The sequence below is a fragment of the Harpia harpyja genome, chromosome 13, assembly GCF_026419915.1.
Source record: "Harpia harpyja isolate bHarHar1 chromosome 13, bHarHar1 primary haplotype, whole genome shotgun sequence".
Lineage (NCBI taxonomy): Eukaryota > Metazoa > Chordata > Aves > Accipitriformes > Accipitridae > Harpia > Harpia harpyja.
The window spans coordinates 18,330,659-18,352,414 of record NC_068952.1 but is presented as its reverse complement, the minus strand read 5'-3'; the positions used below and the strand labels follow the sequence as shown (position 1 = coordinate 18,352,414).

At 34.8% G+C, this 21,756-nt stretch overlaps 1 protein-coding gene across 2 annotated transcripts in view; it reads left to right on the top strand.

Moving 5' to 3' along the window:
- The window catches only part of BABAM2 (BRISC and BRCA1 A complex member 2), a 179,185-nt gene that overhangs the window by 62,064 nt on the left and 95,365 nt on the right, over nucleotides 1-21,756 (top strand). For both annotated transcript variants that reach the window (XM_052806382.1, XM_052806383.1), the window contains exon 6: nucleotides 1,124-1,198. In XM_052806382.1, the coding sequence (XP_052662342.1) occupies nucleotides 1,124-1,198 (75 nt within the window). The remainder of the gene's footprint in view (nucleotides 1-1,123; nucleotides 1,199-21,756) is intronic.

The window sequence follows — 21,756 nt, the reverse complement described above, 5'->3', positions numbered from 1 at the left end:
AGATAATTATGTTCACGAAATAGTGAAGTAGTATGTGTGTGTTACTGTGGGAGGGCGAATACTGCATATTCATACAGCTTTGATTTGTCCCCTTGCTTGTTAAAATGAAGTACTGTTTTTTTAAAAATTGTATGTCATCATGTAACTAAATAGCATATGTATGCAAAAACAGGGCAGTGTTAAAACTGAAAAAAGTTTTGCTACCTTGTCTCAAGACATCCTAGTTTTTTCTACCGAACTGCATAAAATTAATGTTTAATGCTTTTTGTACTGCTAATTCAACATGACAAATATAGCTGCTCTATGGCTACTTTGTTGAATTAAAAAATAGAGACGACAAAATTAATATGGAGGAAATCAGGCAGGCATTTGTTTTTCAAGAAGAGCGAGCTTCATTGCTTCATAACCAGGTGGACAAAGTCTGGTTTTAAGGAAGTGTATGAAACAGAAAGGAAATCCTTTCCATTTCCTTTGCATACACTTTATGCATAAAAAAGAGCAACATGTAGGGGACGCTTGGCAAATTTTCAGTAAACGGTTGTCTAGGTGTTGAGTCACATAATTCTGAAAACAAATTATATAAAACCTTCTACTTCAGTTCCTTCCTCTGATTATTCAGAGGACACTTTAGATACATTCTCACCTTACTCAATGCAAATTCTTTTAGGTATACCTGCAATATTTGTGAAGATGCCTCTATTTTATCTATACACTCTTAGATATTTGTCAGGTTTTTAGCTTTGCTTTCAGACCATTTGCAGACCTTGCCAGACCTTTTTCTGGAAATGAGTACAGCCAAGATACATCTATATTTAGGGCCTAACAAAGTATAGTCTGATTTTTGTCATGCACATTGTTGTATTCTGACTACTTTTTGCTGTTGACTTACTGGCAATGATGTTTTATGGTTTTTAAGGTGTTTTCTCATATAACATCTGTGAAACCTGTAAATTATTTTTTTCCTCTTCAGTAATTCCATTGAGAAATGTTGGTTTAAATCTCAACCCTTCTGTTTGGTATGAGCTCTTACACATTTTTCTGGTTAATATTTCATCCTCAGAATGTTCAATTTGTGGTTCTGGTTTAGACACCGGGTCTCATTAGTGTTACCTTTTTTCCACAGACTGGAGAATTCTCAGCTCGCTTCCTCTTGAAGTTGCCTGTAGATTTCAGCAATATTCCTACATACCTTCTCAAGGTAAAATGAATGTCTAAGTTGACAGTATTTGTGAGAGAGTATGAATTATTGAAATGTTCTTAGTAACTATTTTGACTTTCCTGCCCTCCTCCTCTCCAAGAGTTTGAAAGTCTACCATTTCTAAACCTGATTGGATTACGTTTTGGAAAGGTGATGTTAGACATACTGTTGTTTTGTGTGTTGTGTTACCAGGTAGTAGATATACACCTATCACTCTAAAGGACCTTGCAGGATTTGGGTTGTTGTAGAAGATGGCATGCAATGCAGAAGTTCTGGTTTTTTAGACAATACAGTAAGTAGCAAACTCTTGACCATAGCCAAGGTATTATCTTGGGGATAAATTTAAATATTTCCAGATAAACTGTTTTGTATTGAGTCTATGGAATTTCATGCTATGTAGATGTTGGGTTTTTTAATGAACAGTCCAAATGTACTAGTAGTCTTGATAGTAGAAGCAGAAAAGCAAACTAAATACACCATTTTTAACAGGGAGTGAAAGCAAATACTAATGATGCAAACTGAAGGTTTTGATGATTACTTTGCTTCATTGTTTACAACGAACACTGATTTGACCAGATACTTTAGAAAGTAGGACTATAGAGTATTGGTATGAGTTGCGAAAAAGTATTTCTTTCTTTGCTAAGAGGAAAAAAGAAAAAAAAGCAAAAACCAAAACTTGTGACAAACTACCAACATGGAATAATTTGAAATGAGTGGTTTTCACAGCAGGAGGACAGTCACTCTTTCAAGCACTTACTGTGGAAGCCCATCATAAGGTCAATGTTACTATATTCAGAGAATGCAGTGAGAGATCTGGGTTCTCTCTGTGTATCATTACTGGCAGAATGAAGTGCCAGAATTTCTACTGCAGACAAGGTCTGAGTCAGCTGCTGTTACCAGCGCCCATCTTTCCTTTAAACTGCATGTTTGCCTCCTTACTCAGCTCTTTACTTTTAAATATTTGGAAAGAACATCTACTTAATGTTTAGCAACTAATGTGTTGAGATGAAAATGTCAGTGTAGATCCCATTACCTCCTCTTTATCTTATTGTTAGAACTGTCTTCAACTATTGTTAGATCACAACTGCAAGTGTGAATATTCAGTATTTCTCCAAATAAGATGTCTCGAGCTAAGAACCATGAAAATAAAGGCAGGCACAACTATAACTTTACTGAAATTTTTGGTTGTAGTCTGAGATCGGTATCCTATGATCTCTTTATCTTCTGCAGACTGTTTGCTGTTTGAGTAGTGAGCTGCTCCTAACTTTCTCAAAAGCATCCAGATATTTTTGGTTTGTTCCCGTGTTCATGGTAGCAGCCCTTCTCCCAGCTGTTGTCTTTCATCAGGGCCTTCTCTTCTCACTTGATGGGAACGTTTCTAGTCAGATGGGAAAGGGTTGGCCAAGGCCTTTTCAGGAGGGATGGCGTTGAGAAGCAGGATGCAGCAACAGTACACCTGGACTGCAGAATAGCTGTGATTTTGCTTCTAAAAGACTCTGTGGAAAAAAGGAGACTGAGTACGTCTAACGTGAACTATGCTGCCTGCTCCTGCCAGAACTCTAAGTGCTGTATTTTCCAGGAAAAATTTTAAATTGGTCAAGAATTTTAGGACAAGTGCATGCCCAGTAAGTTCAGTGGCTTCAGTCACAGGGTTGTCTTAAACCTTTGTTCAGCCTCTGGGGAAACTGCATGACTTGGAGGTTGGAAAGTGGTGTATGACTTATTTAAGTAGGAACCCTGTGATAGATTCTACTTTCGTTTCTAGAGAGTAACGTTTTGATGCACGACAGCATACTCTTCCTTACTATAATTCCCTATCATGTTGACTAAACATCTGCTACCTTCTCTAAACGAGGTTGGTATACTGTGGATAAATCATCAGTGCTCCATAACTGCTTCCTGGAGCGTTGTTCACCCTGAATACTGAATGGTTCATTAGTCTGAAGGAAAACATGTATTTACTTTGTATGCATATGTAGACTGTGTGTTGTAAAAAGACACGCACAGAAGGTAGCAGAATCAAAGTTTCCCAGTCCACCTTTATTTTGACATTTCTAAAATCTTAATGTCTTAGCTTTGGGGTTTTAAAATTATTGTGGTTTTATATGTAATAGCCTGGATTTTTACAACAGCAGCCCTTCTTGATGGGCAATGTACTGATGAAATCCTTAGCTTTCTTATGCAGACTTCTGCTATGCAAATTGACAGGTTAACTGTCTGTGGTAGGCAGGTGATACGTAGTCTGGATGAGTAGCCACAGGAGAAGAAATACTGTTTTATTACAGTAGTGTTTGTTGACAGCAGAAGAATGGTTTGACTCAGGCTCCAGCATGGATTATGACAGAGTATGCTTTGCAGCAGGCATGGATCTTTTACCCCTGCTGCCTTAGCTCCTTGTATTCTGACATTGTCAGCTATATGAATGTCATCTCATATGACAAGAACATAAAGGCAGGTAGAATTGGAACTACTGTGTTGTGGTTGAAATAATTATGCTCTGACTACTCCAGATTGATAAAGCTATTTTTAAAAAATCAGATTTTTTTTTTTAAGCTACGTCTTTCTTATTTATGAGACTTTTGACATAAATAGATCTTTGATTTGTTGCAATAAAATAGTTTATTTTCCATCATGTCTGCCAGTTATGTTGGCTTCAATGCTACCTGCTGGATTATGGTACGTGATAGAGCATATATTGATGCAGTGGAAATAATTGTTAATATATTACCCTGAAAGGTGGAAGAGCAGTCAGTAATTGAAGGCTGTTAGTGTATTAACAGCTTAATGTTTAACTGCAGAATTTAATGTGTTTGAATTGTGTTCTAGTCTGTAACCAGCCTTATAATGTGCAGTAGCTTCTCTGTAATGATTTGCAAAGTTCAAACCTGTGTTATACTTTCTCTGCCATCTTCTTTTTTGATGTTTAATTAATACTACTTGTATTAAATATTTCACCAGATTTTAAAGACCATTATTTTTGCCTCATCAATCACTCCTAGTACCCCAATGGCTTGTAATGCTCTTCTGAAATTCTTATTGATGCCAGTAGGTAATCACACTACAAGTGTGACTGTAAGGCTTTGTGTAGTAAGCCAATATTCAGTTTTGAGGATATAAGCTGTGAGAACAGTCTGTAGTGCTACAAATCTTCGGAGTTGTTGAGAATACACTCCAGAATCATAAGAACTTACTCTGTCAACTTTGTACTGATGGTGGTGAGAGTATTCTCCCTTAGCTATAAAGAATGAAAATTTGAAGGTGTAGCGTAGGTTGGGTTGTTATGGACTGGAGAGGCGGATTTACCAGGTTATTTTAAAGGTATTCACTACACTAAATTTAAAACTCGGTTCAACTGTGTGTGTGTTTTAAGGAAAATAGCTGAGTATATGAAGAAGAGCAAGAATGATTGAAAGAGCAATGCAGAGTACACTATCTCTTCCTTTGAATTCTAAAATTCTAATAAGAGTTCCTCAGTTATTATCTAGTTGGAAACATAATACCGCTTGTAGTGGCTGCAGCAGATAAATCTTTTTTCATAAGTTTTCTTGGCATATTCCTTCACATTTGAAAGAAAAAGTATCATTCTTTATTTTCCAAGCTAAAGAACTGTTCAAAAAGAAATGTTGGTTTACACTGAAAAAGCACGTTTAGGAAAAGATACCCTTTCATTATTTTTTCCTTTACAAAGTTATACTTTAATACAAAGGTTTTGAATTGAACATGGACCTTCGTATCCATTTTTACATTGTTTTCTTATGTAAATCCATTTGACATAAAGGAGTATTTTAAGTCTTGAAACAACTGCAGAATCAAGCTGGTGGCTCAAACTACTACAAGGTTCATTACTGATAAGTCTTTCATTAAGGTTCTCTTATTTGACAAGAATGTGGCTTTGGCTCAGGAAAATACATCTGTATCTGTTTACTATTATACTTTCCCTTTTTCACAGTTGGATTTTTAATCAGCACATTCATTTTGGCTTAAATTCTTTTCTGTTGGTTGCAACATTTTTAATTTTCGCCACAGTATTTTATAAATGGAAGTATTCACTGTACATACTGGTTCTGAGTGTCAGTCTCTAGTTCACATTTGTGCCTCTTTACAGATACCACGTATGCCACTAGTAACGAAGGTAATAGACTTAGCATCTCAAATACCTCATCCAAATTTTGTTTCATTCTTTGTAGTTTTCGTCAGCTAAGGGTACGTGTGTTATAATAATTCATTAAATATCTCCATCTCAGTAATTTACTAATTGTGCTGGATTATGTGACTGTAGTATGATTGCACAGTTTGAGTGAACTCTAGAGTATGTTGCAGGTGATGCTGTTGAAAATGACATTTAGGTATTTTTCTTTTATTTCAATTTTTTTTTTTTGAGGTTTTGGCTAAGTAAAAATGTACTCTGATTACCACCACCTTCTTGTATGTAATTTTTAAAGTATTCATTTTCTATTCATATGTACCTGCTTGTTGTGACCTGGTGAATAACTAGTGTCTGGACCAGTTTAGCTATGATGCTGTGACCAGCAGCCTTCCAATAATTTCTTACTATTAAAGTGTAAAGAAAATATGCAAAGCAGACCTAACTTCTTTTTGTAGAAGACTAAAAAAAAAAAAAATTTTTTTTTTTTTTAAATCTTTACACCTGTTTTTTCTGAAGAGCTTTTTTTTGATGACCATTGTACTTAGTGCATATCTTTCAGAAGTTAAACAAGTAACAGACATTGTCTAGACACATTGCCAGGGGCCAAACAGTTGTGTGTAAGACTGTCAATGGGACAAGGTTTATCCTCAAGTTCAAACTGAAAGATAACATATTTGTGTTTTTCTTTACTGTGATTTCATCATTTGGATGTCTGTTAAAAGACCTCAGTGCAACTTTTGTTTATGACGTAGACCGAATTCCAAGTACTGTGAAAAGACTGCAATACTTGTGTATGTTTGAGTAATCAACTATAGTAGAGAACAAACAAAAGTTAAGTATAATATGCAGGGTCAAATGAGATTTTTTTCCAGGCCAGTTTCTTTATTATTGTGATTTAGCAGTTTGATTTATTTGACAGCATTTAAGGTTTGTATTAAATAGCTGCAAATACCAGAACACAAATACACTTGTATAAAAAGTAGTGCTTCTGCTGTTTAACTCAAAAATTTGATATTTATAAATATTTATAAATATTCTGAAAAAGTATAATATTTTCTTTTGCTTTCAAACTTCATTTGATTTTGTTGGTAGCTCACTAACTAAAACCTGATGTGTAGTGTCTTAAGGTCACAAAGTCAATGGCAAGAAGGAATTAGAGTCCAGATCTGACTTGATCTTTTTACACTAGACTGTTTTACACTATGTTGGGCAGCTACCTCTTAAAAAAGCATAGAGCATTATGCAGTATATACTATTTGACTATTTTCCCCATAATGTATATGTGTCTCCTGTGTTGGGTAGAGTGATGGACCTGTGCATCGTATGAAGCTTATCATGTCTATGGTGGCAGCTGTCATTTTACCTCTTACAAAAAGGAAAATTGGTGGTTTATAAGACTTGTAGGTAATCCTGAAGTAATATGTAGTTCTCATAATTCACAATATTTTGACCATGCTTTCCATAGAGATCTTTTAAGCTAATACATGGATTCCTTTTAACCTTATACTACTTAAGACTTTGTGACAGAGGCATAAACTTAACTTCCTGAATTGTATTCCATAAAGTATTCCTTATCTTGAGATGTATATAAGCATTTGGAGCAAACAGTTTAAATATTAGAAGTAGATGTCAGTATGATATTCATTAGACTGCTTATTGTACCAGCATTCTATTAGTTAAACAGAATATCGAATAGTCAAAGATTGTCTAGGTTTCTTCTGTTAATAGTTTAAAGGCAAACTTTATAACGTGCAATTATAATGAGGCATTGAGATTTTAGATTAGAAGTGGGTCTGTGCAAGTTAGTACTGGCAACGTTCGAAACAGAATAGTTTGTAGTAGCTGAAGCCAGTAAATTGTACGATCTAGAGGCCATGAAAATAAATGTAACCTGTGTATGTGAAAGAGATGTCATTGATACTTGTCTCTAAGAATCTTTCATTTAGCCTGTGCCCAGAAACGTGCAGTTTACTTTTGCTGTCTACTTTTTTCATCAGAAAGTACTAAATGAAGTACCATTGAGGAGGTGTTCCTTTTCTTCAATATGCTGGCCAGAGTAGCAGCCTGTTGCCAGAAGCATGCAAACTCCAAGCAGGGGAGCTTGCATAATGAGTGATGCCAAAAATGAAAAAATAAGGTGTTCATGTCATGAAACGTTTCTGGCAGTTCAGGAAGTTGTGGAGTCAGAAAAATAGTGACTCTTTTTATGATAAAATATTTTCAAGTGTCTGTTTTTTCATAAGAGCTTAAAAACCATAAGATCAGTCAGCTGTAAAGGTTTGGGGGTTTTGTTTTGGCTTTTTATTTAGCAGGATGTTTCAGTTGTCACTGTAGGTAAAATTGTAAGATCTTACTTATTCCACTGAATAGAAGCATTGTACTTCTTAGCTAGTCTTACTGCTGCAGTCTAATTATTAATCTTACAGAGTTCTGCAGAATAGGTTACCCCTTTACTGATTCTGGCATTGGAGAGTTAAGAGTAAATTGTTACTGTTCTAATTCAGGTAAGCTCCAGAAATACTTATAGAAACTATGATTTACTTAGTCATTCTTTCATGATTTTATTTTAATATCTTCTGTCCACAAACCAAGGGAAGCAAAGCCCTATAAAAGTAGACTTTATAATGAGAATGTTATATTTGAATTTTATAAACTGATCAGTTCCCTTCATTCTCACTAAATTTTATTAACTTTTCCACAACAACATGATTTGTTTGTAGTAACTAGTCACTAAAACCACATAGTGTCAGGAGCATGTTAAGCTCCATATGCTGAAAGCCAAAAGTGATTTTTTTTTAAAATCAGCTTTTTCTGTAATTTATTGGAAGATTTTGTTAATAAGATCTGTCAACTGGAACAGCTCATTCTGCACAGCTGATGATTTTTATAGGTTGTGATCTTAATATGAATCATAATCTCCAATCAACTATATTTCTCATGACAGTTATCTTATATTTAAACACTTTATTTTTATAATACATTAGTAAAGGAAAGGACTGCCATATCTACTGATAAATTAAATCTTATGATAATCATCTCAACTTTTGTGAATTTTTCTCTAATTTGATAGAACTACTAATTTGCTATTCTGAGAAGAATAGAAATGGGGGTTTTTTTCATTAATTTTCTAAAAAAAATTGAAGAAAACAAGTTAAAAATAACAGCTTCTGAAATTTAAAAGCCTTTTTTGCATCTGGTGGGAAAGTTCATAGACACGTTATGTTGCGTGACTTGGTTCGGATTTACTGCCTTGTTAGGGCTTGTAATTTGTACTATTGCTTTACATTTGCATTCTACGTATTGCATAGGAAGAATGGCATTCAATAGCCATAAAAATAATTGCAGATTATTACATAATGATGGTGCTTGTTTTATCTGTTATGGTCCACCCATAGTATGTATAACAAGCAATGTACAGAGGTCTTAAACTGGGAAGAGGATATTGGATATTTTTTTAAAACTTTCTCTTTAGTTCCCTATTGCTGTTTCTTCTTGAAAAGAAAAATATTTGAGAAGTCGCTGAGCATAGAATATAAGCATACCGATAATCTGTAAAATTCATTAACCAGCGAATCTGTATTTGCAAATATAGAAGTACATAAAGCATGATGGTAGAATGTTAAGGAGGGTATTTCAGTGCGGAGCTGACAGCTTCTTTCTACTATTAGGTTTCTTCCTTAGGCTTCAGGTCAGGGCTTAAGTGCTACAGGAGCTCATATTTTGAGGTTTTAAAGTCAATTTTGTATACAAAAGTGCCAGTTACAGTGATTGGGTTGGTTTAGTGTTTGGGGTTTTTTTGTTCTGGCTTTCAGATTACTAGATTATGTCTTATCTTCTTGAGAAAGAATAGTACTAACATGAATGTATGTCTGTATGATGATTTCATATGATTCTTAGTCTTTCATGTTTCAGATTCTGTGATTTGCAGTGGTAACTTTTTTCTGTTACAGAAAATCTTTTGATGGCTGTCAGTCTAAAACGTGGGGGGTTTTGTTTGGTTTTTTTAACACGTATCTGAAAAATAACCGTGTAGCAGAGTGTATTACACTGCTCACTTTTATTTGGTTTCATAGGTTTAAAGGCTTAAGCCAAAAATTAAAAAAAAAGGAAAAAAATATAAAGCTTTACTGTTTGAATCAGTTACTCTCAGCACTAAACATTCTGAGGTTGGATGATCCATGACATTTATTTTTGTCTAATTGATACTGACAATGTCATTGATCATAATATCATGAAACAAACAAACAAACTAGGATGTTCTGCTGGGTTTTTCTCCATGTTACCAAACAAATGCACAGCGTTTTCTCCAGTAATTGGTAATGAATAATGTGCCATGTTTCTATCAAGCTTTGCATTTCTATAGTAACTTCTATTTAGGAAAGTAGTTGCTTGTTTACATAAGGTATATTTCGGTATTTTCTGTTTTAGAAAGAGACTTTAGATGGAGAAGGCTAAAGGAAAGACTGCCTTGTCCAGCAGCATCTCAGTGAGACAGTGAAAGAAAGATAAATAAAACTTAGACCTGTTGACTGTCTATTTCTGTTTTAATGATTTCAGCGTTCGTGCTAGAACTTGTATGTCTTTTATGTGCTGGGACCTGTAATCACTGCAAACAGCACATCCATGGGAGAGATGGGGCAGTGGGGAGGAGCGTTAATTTGGCTTCATTGGAAGCAATTAGGTGCACTTCTTAGGTCTTAACAGGTTACCAGTAATTTGGGCAAAAAGATGTCCGCGAGTTAAATGTTGGTTTTCAATTACATGATGAACTGTCTGGAGTGCACGTACAATATTTAAGTATACCCACATAATATAGATAGGAAGTTCTGCTGCTGAAGGAAAATAGTGAAATAGAGTTAAACTAATAATGCTGCTCCAACTCTTGCCACTCTTTGTCATTTTAATGATTTGCTTAGTGGAGTTAGCTTTAGTAATAAACTACTGAAATATGTCCTTTTTTTACTATATCTAAACATGTTTATATATTTGGAGATAGCGGATATTCTGTGTTTTACTGTAACATCTTTTCTGGTCTAGAAAAATGTTAGACAAATGTGACTGACGTCTTGACTAAAACTGATGACTGACTGATGATATGTAAATAATCAGCTACTCATTTGCAAGAACCCTGAGGACAATGTGTTGGTTAACAAAGAATAAACATGCTCATTCCAAATTATTATTTTCATTGTTTAGCATTTATAGTGTGTGTCCTAGATAAAATCATTAATTCTATCTCATTTCACCTAGACTCATGACTTTTTGTAAGTAATAAATCTTATTTAATTTTCATCATACTATTGTTAAGTGATTAGCTCTTGAAACATAGGTCAAATTACACAGAGGCTACTATTTTGACGTACATATAGGTATTGTCTCTTTTTGTCTACATAGACTAAATGAAAATAGTAACTGAGCATCTCAAGTTCTTATTATATTGTTCACAGTAGTTGTGACATATGGAAAAACCCCTCTGTTTTTTAGACAGGACTTGAAGCATGGAGAAATTAGGTATATACAAATTTGCAGTGGAATCCTGAGCTGTGAGTAGACAGCTTGTCCAAGGCTTTAATCAGTATGGTGTTCTTCCTCTCCCCATCTCATTCTATAACCTTCACAATTCATCACAATTACAATGAGCAGTCATTCAAGTCCAGTGCATTTTGGCATTTTTCTTGAAGGAAAGACAAGCTACTTCTATCAGCAGGGAGAGCTGTATGACATCAGAGTTGTTGGAGATTTTTCTCATAGGCCATTTTTCCACAGATACAAATTTTTATGTTGTCCCTCGTTAAAATTCTTTACTGTTCTTGAGTGTCTTAAATACTTGTTGATTTTAGTTATCATGGACACCTCTTAACATTTGGGCAATAACTACAAGATGGTATATTGACGCATATAAGTCACCTTTTCCATTGGAAAATTGTATGCTGCTTTTTTTGCCCTCCACCAAACTATAAACAACAACAATAAAACTCCTCCTAGCATATTGGTCCAAGCAATAAAAAACATTTGGTTTCTATTTCTAACAGGAATGAGATGCTCCCTGCATGCCCCTGACTTCAGTGGCAATAAACTTATTACAAGTACATAATATTTCTCAGGATCAGGCTTTTGTTAATATATTTTAGAGCTCAATAAAATGAAGTGTACCTCTGATGATGCTTAGAACTTCTATGATACCTTCCTTCCCAAAGTTCACAGACCCCAGCTGTGTTCTGTGTGAAAGAAAATCACTGCAACTGTTTCACTGATTTAAAAAAAATAAATTGAAAAGCAAATGACAGAGCAAGGAGTAGAGTACATGAAATCTGGCTTGCTGACTGTCTGATAGTCCTCTCTGGGTGAGAAATATCTAAACTAAGATACAATTTTAATTTTATATTCTTTATACTGTGTTCTGTCTTTGTTTACAAATGGAACACTTAAATTTATAGGTAGAATGTAGTTCTTTGTGTATCCATTTTGTTTTATGCAGATAATGTATTTTGACAGTGTATGTAAAATGCCATTAAAATGGCAGCAATTTCTAGGCTTTGTTTTGTCTAATTAACCTTGACTGCACAAGAACTACTGAACAGAACAGCCGTTTATCTTACATTAAATATTCATTTTAACATGGCAACTCAGGCTGGTTTTGCAAGTTTGTTTTGTTTTGTTTTGTTTTTTAATTTAAAATCAGAAACCGTTGTCAAGACTTTATTTCAAGACACGGAAATTAATAGATGGATACTGGGTAATAAAAAAGACTTATTTAGAGCAAGCAGTGTATTTGGAATAAAGGCTAGCGACCAGGATTTATGCAACTTGTTTAGTAGAAATAAAGGACTGTGTTGCTAATAATATGACACTTTAGAACTGCGTGCTTTATGAGCTCTCCTAAAACAAAAGAAATGTTGGAATGAAATTATTAGAGGGATTCCTCTGGTTGCAATAGCAAATGTTTCATGAGAAGCTGTGCAACTGAATTTGTAATAGACAAGGCGGGTATTCTACGATTGTGTTCTTGCAGCATCAGCTTTATTGTATGGCAGTAACTTAATAACTAAAATATTCTCTTTTTTTGTTTTTTTTGTTATGTTTTGTTTACCATGTTGCCAGTTCCTTCTTGAAAAGATGTGTGACCAAACTGCAGCCCAGTTTACAGGCCTTCCAGCAATGATAGTATCAGATTTAGGAGACTATACCTGTTAAAGCAACTTGGAGGCATATATTATCTCTCTGACTCATGTGAGGCAGCATTGCAGTATGCAGAATTATTTTTCCTTGGCTTCTTTATTTATAAATTTTGTGAATATAACTGGATAAATTTACCCCTCCTAAAAAAATGATGTAGAAAGCTTTATGCCAGTGATACCAAAATGTTATCACTGTTATCAAAAGTTAAGTAACTGTGTATGAATAAACAATATATTAATATAATGCTTCAATACTAAATAATAAAGAAGGAATAGCACTAAAAAGGTAATTTAATAGAAAAGAACTGAGAATCATTAGAAGCCTAGTAAGAACAGAAGATCCATGTAAGATTGAAAAAATTGCAGTCTATTAGGTTTGGAGGGATGCATTCCCTGGAAACTTGGAAAATTGTAATAGTGATATGTATAAATAGGATGTAAAAAAAAAAAAAAATTTTTTTTAACTTTGCCATGCAGTTCAGAAAGACAAAAGGTGAGTGTGTGCTTAGTAGGACAACTCTTATGGAGCAAGGTGATACATGTGCAGTTGTCTGGCACACAGAGATGTAGGTTTTAAGATTTTAAGTAAAACAACCAGATTTGTGAGCAGTAGAAACAGTGAAGCTTCATTTTGTACAGGTTTTAATCTCTTGTCTCCTTGAATCTCTATGCTGTGCCATTATGGTTCTCCTATGAATCCAATGTAGCAATTTAGCAAGTGAGAAGACGGGCAAGTGTTTTCACTGGTTGGCCCCCCAGTTGCTACCATTCACCAGCAAGCTGAATTTATCTGTCGCAATATGTGCTGGGGTAATCGTTTGTCTGTCTCTTCTACCTGACTGCTGATCTTCATATAGTTTCTATGAACATAATTATCTTTGAGACTAAAAACTGGTCGGGGAAAGGAGGGAAGAGGGCGGGGAGGCAACTGAAAGTGTGCTCACATATGCACTGAATCTGAAACGAAATTAAAAGGGGGAAAAATCATTACAATGTATGTACATAGAATGAAAAACTTGCTGACATTGAAAAGCTTTTCATCATCCAAAAGGTTTTAGAACAATTTTGCTCGAGTGGGATGAACGCCCAAGTAGAATATTTACACTTGGTTAGACCAAGACATTTGGTTGAATTTGTTTGTAAACTCCTTCCTGCAACCTAACCCTCTATCAGTGTTGTTTAAATCAGTTTGGGAATGCCCATCTAAGGGATTATACAGTTTAAAAATAAATCTTTAGTCAAGTGATCAGTGCAAGAACATTTGTGGTAGGTCAGGGTGCAGCTGGTTTTCTCTGTTCTCCACTGACTTATTCATCACTGTTACTGTGAAGGAAATATTTCCCTTCACATGAGCTAAGAGAATCAATAGTAACTTTTCAATATGAAGACAGCTTAACAGCTCATTTAATATGCAAAAGCTATTTGGGGATTGGACAGAAAAAGCAAGAGTCTGAATTTATAGAGAAAGATGAATAATCTCTGGATTACCATATTAAGGCAATTTTGGAAGGTACTATCAATTAAGATATTTACAGCTATACAAAACACATTAGAGTGTGCTTTTTGAATCGCACAGAAAAAGTGGAAACAAGTCTTATCTGTTCATCTTTGTGTTCTAATTTTGGATTCTTTGAAAAATACAATAAAAAAATTCTTATTGAGAGTAATATTTTGGAAGCTTATTGTGTGTAAACTTTTGAAAACACTAGTTTGGAATTTTCACAGCATTGTCTCCAGATACTTACTAGTTTCTTCCGTACATGAGTGCATTCAGATGCTTGCAAAACTATTACATGGAGAACAAAGTATTTGAAAATGCTTGTTTAATTATTTCTAAGTAAACAATTAGTTTGGGACTATTTAATTTTTTATGCAGCCATTAATTGCAAACCAGCTTCTAACATGCTGAAAGCTAGACAAATATACCACAAAGCATTTATCAATGCTGATCAAGAAAGGAATACTCCAAAATTGACAAAAATACCTTGACAGTGTCCTGTTAAGTAACCATCTGCAAATATATTAATTCCATTGTTTTAATGGACTCCTTTCTTGATTAATCAATGACCTTATTTGCTTAAGCATATCTGTCAGGACATGTCTTCCTAACAAATCTATTCAGCCTGGAGCATGTAAGGCATCATCCTCATCTTCAAACTGTGTGAAGTCAAGAAAATGTTGTGGTAATGTGGGCATCGCTTGGGCAAGAACATTAAGAACCTTGGTCAGGATCTTTTTAACCATAAAAGGATGTGTGTTAAGCTTTCTTATTTGGTGTAAGTTGGAAGGGAGTGAAAAAAAAATACAAAGGAATTTTTATTACAGAGAAGCATTTCCCTCCAAATAGTACATGAAGGAATACCATGTCTGAAAAAAGATTTTGTTGGCAGGGGAAGAAGTAGTCTGAACTGCATATTGTTGCTGATAAATGTTTTAGCTGTAGGTGAATAATGTATTAAAATTCAAACTTGTCTAACAGCAGAAAAATAAAAAGTTAATTTTTAGACACCTACTTATTTTTTATCTATTTGTGTAAATCTTTCTCTGGGTACTAGGCCTGACTTTTTTTTTTCTTCCCCACCGTACCTAGAGACTGTTGCTAATTGCAGGTGTTTAGAAGCTTACCTGTAAAATGAAGAAAAAGTAAATGAACTTGGCATTGTGTGTTCCCAGGAATTTGCATATGAAGAGAAGAGGTTTTCAGAGCAGTTCCATCCTGGTGGTGTACAAACATAATTGTTAGCAAAATGCTTATTTATTGCTCTTCAATATGTTGTGTATTTCTTTTGAGAATGATGAGACATTCCTGGGCATTGATATTATTTATAGTGGGAAAATTATACATTTTATTTTAAGATCGTGAAATCATAAAAGAAGTTCAAAAGTGAATAGCCACCTTTATGCTCTTCAATTTGCATTCCATTTTTAAGCCTGTATTTCCTTTTTAAATTTAGCAGTATTAACAAAATTCTTAATTCCAAGCTCACCTTTAGTGACCAAAACTGTTGAGCATAATAAGAGGAAAGTATGTTCCCTTTTGTTTCCATGGGTGATGCACGGATTGGTATATTATGCCTAAGCATGCAACACATGTCATTAACTGTAAAGACTTTGAATATTTCTGAGAGTCTGTAAAAAAAACCAAACCAAACCAAAACAAAACAAAAAAACCCCAAACCCCAAAGCATACTAATATTTCTATAGCCTCTGTTGCAGAGTGAGTGTCACAGTCTTCTCTTTCCATATCTCATGGTGATGAAACTACATCTCAACGTGAAGGACCAAGAAGCACAAATTTTATATTGTTTTGATTTCCACAGAGGTTCTTAAAGAGATTCAATGTGGTGCTGAGAGGACAAGTCACATAATCTCTTGGGTTTTCATACATAAAATGGGGGAAGAAAAATAATTATAAAACTTTAATGATGTACTGTTTCACATTGATACAATGTTTTGTTTCTTTATTGCAGTCTTAAATTTCTTTCTATAACAAATTCTTGGTTGTACAGCAATTTCAGTGGATTGGAAGCATTTACATGCTGAAAAGGCAGGTAGACAACTTTTCAATAAGTCTGTGTGTGCCTAATTTGTGCTTGTAATTTCAGAGCAGTAAAGGGATTCCTAAGAGTGCTTGTCTGTCTTCTGCAAAGGACTGGCGGAATGAGAGTAAAGTTTACTTATTTCTGCTGTATTTTTCCTACAGTGTATTTTGTAGAAAGTTAGATATGGTACAAATATGAGATATAAAATGTAGATTTCAGTCAATAAAATAACACCTACAAAGCAATATATTTACAGAGAAGTACACAGTGTGGAATGTATATTGCCATATAACTTTTTGGAATGATGATATGGCTTCACTGAATCTTCCTCCTCAGTTTTTCTTACACAAATACTGAAAAGAATAGTACAGTTAATCAGAGTAACTGATTATTCAGTAATGAGAATCAAGGCACTTGCATTTGTAAACAAGGAATCCCTGATATACTCAACTGTCATAAAAAATAGTTGATTTCTAGTTTTAAACCGATGTTTTGTCTGGAGTGAAGAGCACATGTGTACATCATGGTTGGTGGGTTTTCTTCCCTGTTTTGCAAAGAAGTATTCATTACACTTCATGTTGTGGGAAAGGACTAGCTAGTGGATTCATTTCCCTGTGTTTGTGTTAGAAAAAAGAAGAGGTTTACGATCCTGGAAAGTGATCAAGGCAAGTACTATGACTACTGTTATGAAACCAGTTGCATGCAATTTTTTAAAAACAAGTATTTCAGATGCCTCTCTAGAAAGGCTGGTCTAATGGCCCAGTTGGTGTAGCTTGGGCCACTCAAGAGACAACTGAGTTGTTTTATTCCATGAGGTGTATTCTGCCCTCGTTGAAGTCAACAGGAACATGATCAGAGAACTATATTCATAAACATAGATTTTTCAAACCATCTGAAATATGAAGGGTAAGGCTTCTTTGTGTTATATGCTTGTTCTATGTTTCAGAGGGACAAATATATACAAGAATTGTGGGTGTGTCAAAGCACCAAAACTGGTTCAGACAGGTAGAAGCATTTCAAGTGGTGTCTTTTGCACCATTAATAGTTTTGAGTTTGTCTCAATATTTCTGCATCAATATTATGAATCCTGTTTTCAGGGATTTATTACTCTTATAAAAGCATCAGGCTGAAATTTGGCTTATCAGACAAATTACTCTTTCATTCTTTTTCTATTCAAAGAATTTTATGCTGTCAGTGATAGCTGTCTGATACTGGAAATGCTTCTGCAACTTGAAATTTTTTTCTTGTTGTTCATGAAGCAGTTGGTGGTAGTTAAAAGAATTAAGATTAATAGATTTCCTTTCTGCTGCATTGATGGAGAACTTTGCAATTGAGATCTAAAAGTTTAGAAACACAGGCTTAAGCCCTGTAACATCACTGATAAGATGTATTAATCTCCACGTTTTAAAATTGGTAAACTGGTTTATGAGGTTTTGCTAGAGTCATGTAGTGACAGAACAGAAATAGATTCTGGTAGTTGCGATTTTTAAGCCATGGAATATCAAATACAATAATTATTTTATCTGCTAATTTAGTTGTGGCTATCAACCTAAATTTAGTATGATATTTATTAATAGGTGAGTACAAGTTGTTCTGTGTGCTAATCTTTGTCTATTTGAGTATTTGTTTGTCATGGCTGAACTTTACACAATTTAAGGAGCTGTCATTCAGTAGATTTTTTAAATCTTTAAGTTATATCCTTTGATACAGCTGTGTTGGAGGGAGAGAGGAAATGAGCAATTTTATTAATTTCAACCAAACTGAAAAGGCTTGAAATAATTGTTTTAAACATTAAGTTTTGCTTTGGTCATAGGATATCTTTTAAATACTGTTGTAATCCATTTTAAGTATAGTTTGAATTGTTACCAGCAGCTTAAAATGTCTGTGTATGAATTTAGGTTTACAAGTGTTTTGCATGATAAGTACTTTGCAAATGCTTTTGTGCTGATTTATTTAAAAAATTATTTAATGTCAGTTCAATACGTCAAAATGAAGCAGAAGACAGTGGAAATGATATTATACTCTATCCACGTGAGCAATGGCATGCATCAAATTCACTTAACATTAAAATTAAGTAGACTTTCAGTGGTGAGACTGAAGTGTCATTCTCTTCTTGCCTTCATTGGCAAGTAAGCATTCAGGCCTTTAGATGTAAATGGCAACTCAAGCTGTTGTGGTGTCAGGTTGATCAAACCAAACCTGAATTTAGGAATGGCTTCAGTTCTTTCTGTCTTCCTCTTACCTTCCTTCCTACCCTATGCATGATCCAGCACTCTATGAAAGAAACTTATTTATGAAATTTTGTTACGATATCAACTATCCAATACACAGGCATTGGTATTGCCTGTGCTGAGTTGCCTGTTACCAGTGTCTGGATTGCTGATAGCTTCAGTATCAGCTCTGGCAAGATTGCAAAACCTGTCATGATTACTTCTGCATTAGCCAAGTTTTCTCAACACAGAGCTCAACCCTTAGCACCAGAGATCTGATTGATTAGTGCCACACTATTTCTTTCAGTATTTCATCTTCTTCCTTACCTGCTCTGAACTGTGCTGGAAGTTCATGCTTCTAAGCCCCCACTATGTCAATGGGAGCAAGACCTTCCTTTTATGAAGTTTGTTTACTTAATCTGAGTGGAAAGCATATTAAGGCATCTTGGCTTTCAGAAGTAGTATTGGGCGGGTATGTTGATCATACCTACAATATCATTTGCAACGTCCTTGGAATTTCCATATGCCTGAAGAAGCTCTACATTGTCCCAAGATCTGTTTTCTGCTTGTAGACTCAGAACTAAATGAATTGCTGTCTTTCAGACAGAACAACACTGTAGGTCCCAAAGCAGATCAGTCTTACTCATGCCTACCTTATCATTGGTAGTGGTGTCAGAAGTTTGTTGTCATTCAGGTTGAGTGGGGTTTTTTTTTCTTAAATAATTAATGAGGATAACTTAGTTTTCTCAGTAACACAGCTGGGTACCCTCACACCACATATCATTAGGTTTCCAGGTGCTGAAATATGGAAGATACTTAAGTTTCCTGGTTAAAAAAAAAAGTTAGGTCTTGATCAAATATTATGGCAAACAGAAGTTTTTCACAACTTCAAAATATATGAAGTGGCATCATTTATAACATAAGTGAAATTGAAGATCAGTATTTACTTTATTGGTGGTATCCACTAACAAGGGATTATGTCAAAGTTGGCAAATACCTGCTAAACTTCTTTGTTAGAATAATATTGCATCTCAGTTCTGGTGAGGATTGTTACATCCTAAGTTTGTTTAATTAAATCCAACTTTGTTAAGTGGGAATTAATGCAGGGATATATATTCACAAACTGCCTAAAGCTCATAAAAATATGAGTCCAGTCTGGTGAGCAGACACCAAGTAACTACAACATTGCTTAAGGTTGCTCTGGTTACTGAACTAGGTTTGTGCCAGCACCTGTTTAGAGCTCAAGTTTTTGATTCCATTACCGAACTTCCCTAGAGAATTACAGTCAAGAAAAAGGATCTCCTATTGGACATTGCATTAACAATAATTTCACTATGTTAGATAAAAGAACAGTGTTTAGGTCACTGGGAATGTATGTATTCTTCTAAGAATCAACCTTTTTTTAGCTGAAAGAGTTGATCATGAGCATCACAGAATACACGAAAAATATTTGTAAGAGCCAGTGCATTATGTCACTTATCTACCACGTCACAACAGCAAGTTGTGGTCCCATTCATTGTCCTGGATAATGCACTTTATCTACAATTTATTTAATGAAAATATGATAGAACAAGAATGATATTACTTCATATTTCATAGGAAATTAATGGAAAATTCATGGACTATACCTATAAATGAACTTCTGTAGCATGAAGACTCAAGGGAGTATTTCCTCTTATTTGCCTGTTTCAAAATCTAATCTGATATAGTATCTGTGATCTTCAAAGGAAACACATGTTTCTATGTTCTTGCCAATTAGTTCACCAGTGCTTTTTGGATAGTCAAGTTAGCAGGTCACAAAGTATGGGCATTTAGAGAAAGGTCTCTTCATGTAAGCATAGTGAAACTGAAGTGTTTCTCACTTCAGTTCGAAGAAGGATTAAAGAAAGGATATTATTCATGTTAATGGCCAGTGTACTGAAATATTTTGTTTGAACTGAAACAAAAGATTATGTAAAGTGTAGCACCTTTTGCTACAGTCTGGTAATGCATGTTTTAAGTGGGTGGATGTTCACTGACATAAGTAGGTATGAGATAAAGTTTTCAATAGCATCATCATAGTTTTCTTCAACAAGCAGTAAGAGAAGACCTCACTTGCTTTTTTCAAGGAGTACACTATAGCCTGATGAAAGTTAGAAATGTCTGTGTCTGCTCTGTCTTTCTCGTTTCTCCTTCCCCTAATAGCTGTCCAGTTTTTCTGTTCCCAAAAGTAATTTCAATTATGGAGTAATAATCTAAATTCTGATCTCTGCCACATGAGTGCAGTTTTTGCAGACTTTGAACCTTTACAGTTCAGACTTACCTCCTGTTTTGTTTTTAACCTTCCAATAACTCAAGGCAACATTTTTTCTTAAGCTGTTTTCTCAAAAAGTGAATGGGTGACTTTTTCTGAGGAGCTATACAAACAACAGTCATTTCACCATCAGTCTTGAGCCTCCACTTTCTAGGCTTACTGAACCTTAACTACAGGTTATCGTGGACTTGCTGCAAGTACCTGTCATAGTCATCTCTGCCATCTATCTGCCTGTACAACAAGATAGACTTCCATTTTTCCTTCTCAAGAATGGCTTTTCAATTGGAAACAACAGCCTCTGGAAAGAGTGGGGTGCTGCTGACATCCTCTGAACACATTTCCATGAAGAAATTCTTCATACATTTTTATGTCAAGGGTTTACCTGCCATATTTCAGAATTTCAGGTGAACCACATTGTTCATTTAGCTGTAATATGAGCTTGGTTTCCTAGGGAAATGAGGCATCAGTGATTATATTGTCTGAGCGTGTCTGTTCTGTTCTCCCCTTTTCTCAAATAACTGTGCCTTGCATATTAGTATGTCCCAGAGTGAAACTGGCTATGGCAAAGAATCCCCTTCAGTTAGTTCCTTTCCTTGTTCTAAAATAATTTGTTGTGAGAGCTATAAAAACGAGTTAATTACAATACAAAGCAAACAAACATTAAGAGAAAAATTGGGATGTTTAGTTTTGTCTCTGGACTTTCCTGGTATCTTTATACATCTGCCTTCCAGATAGTAAAAACTTATAAAAGGGACTGCTCCTCTTTTAACAATACAGCATCAAACACGTGGTTGCCACAAAACCAGTTATTACAGTGCAACTAATAATTATAGTAATCTTGTGAAGATTAAAGTTTTAATATAAAGCATCTTGGAAACCAATTTCATAGATACGAAAATACCTGCAGAGAATATTTCTTAATGTGGGAACACTCTATCCTTGATTAATGCAGTGGGGTTTACACTGCTCTCAGAATGAATGAAATAAAACTTTTGGGGGAAGAAAATAAATACAAATCTGTAGGTGCTGACTAGTCCTAGTGGAAATGGATATCTGTTCTATATTTATTAAAAACAAACAAAACAGCTATTTACCATAAGCACATCTGTTTGGACACAGGGTTCCCTTAAGACAAACTAGTGTTATGTAAGTGCAGTTGTTCTGAGTAAAAACCAACACAGGTATGTT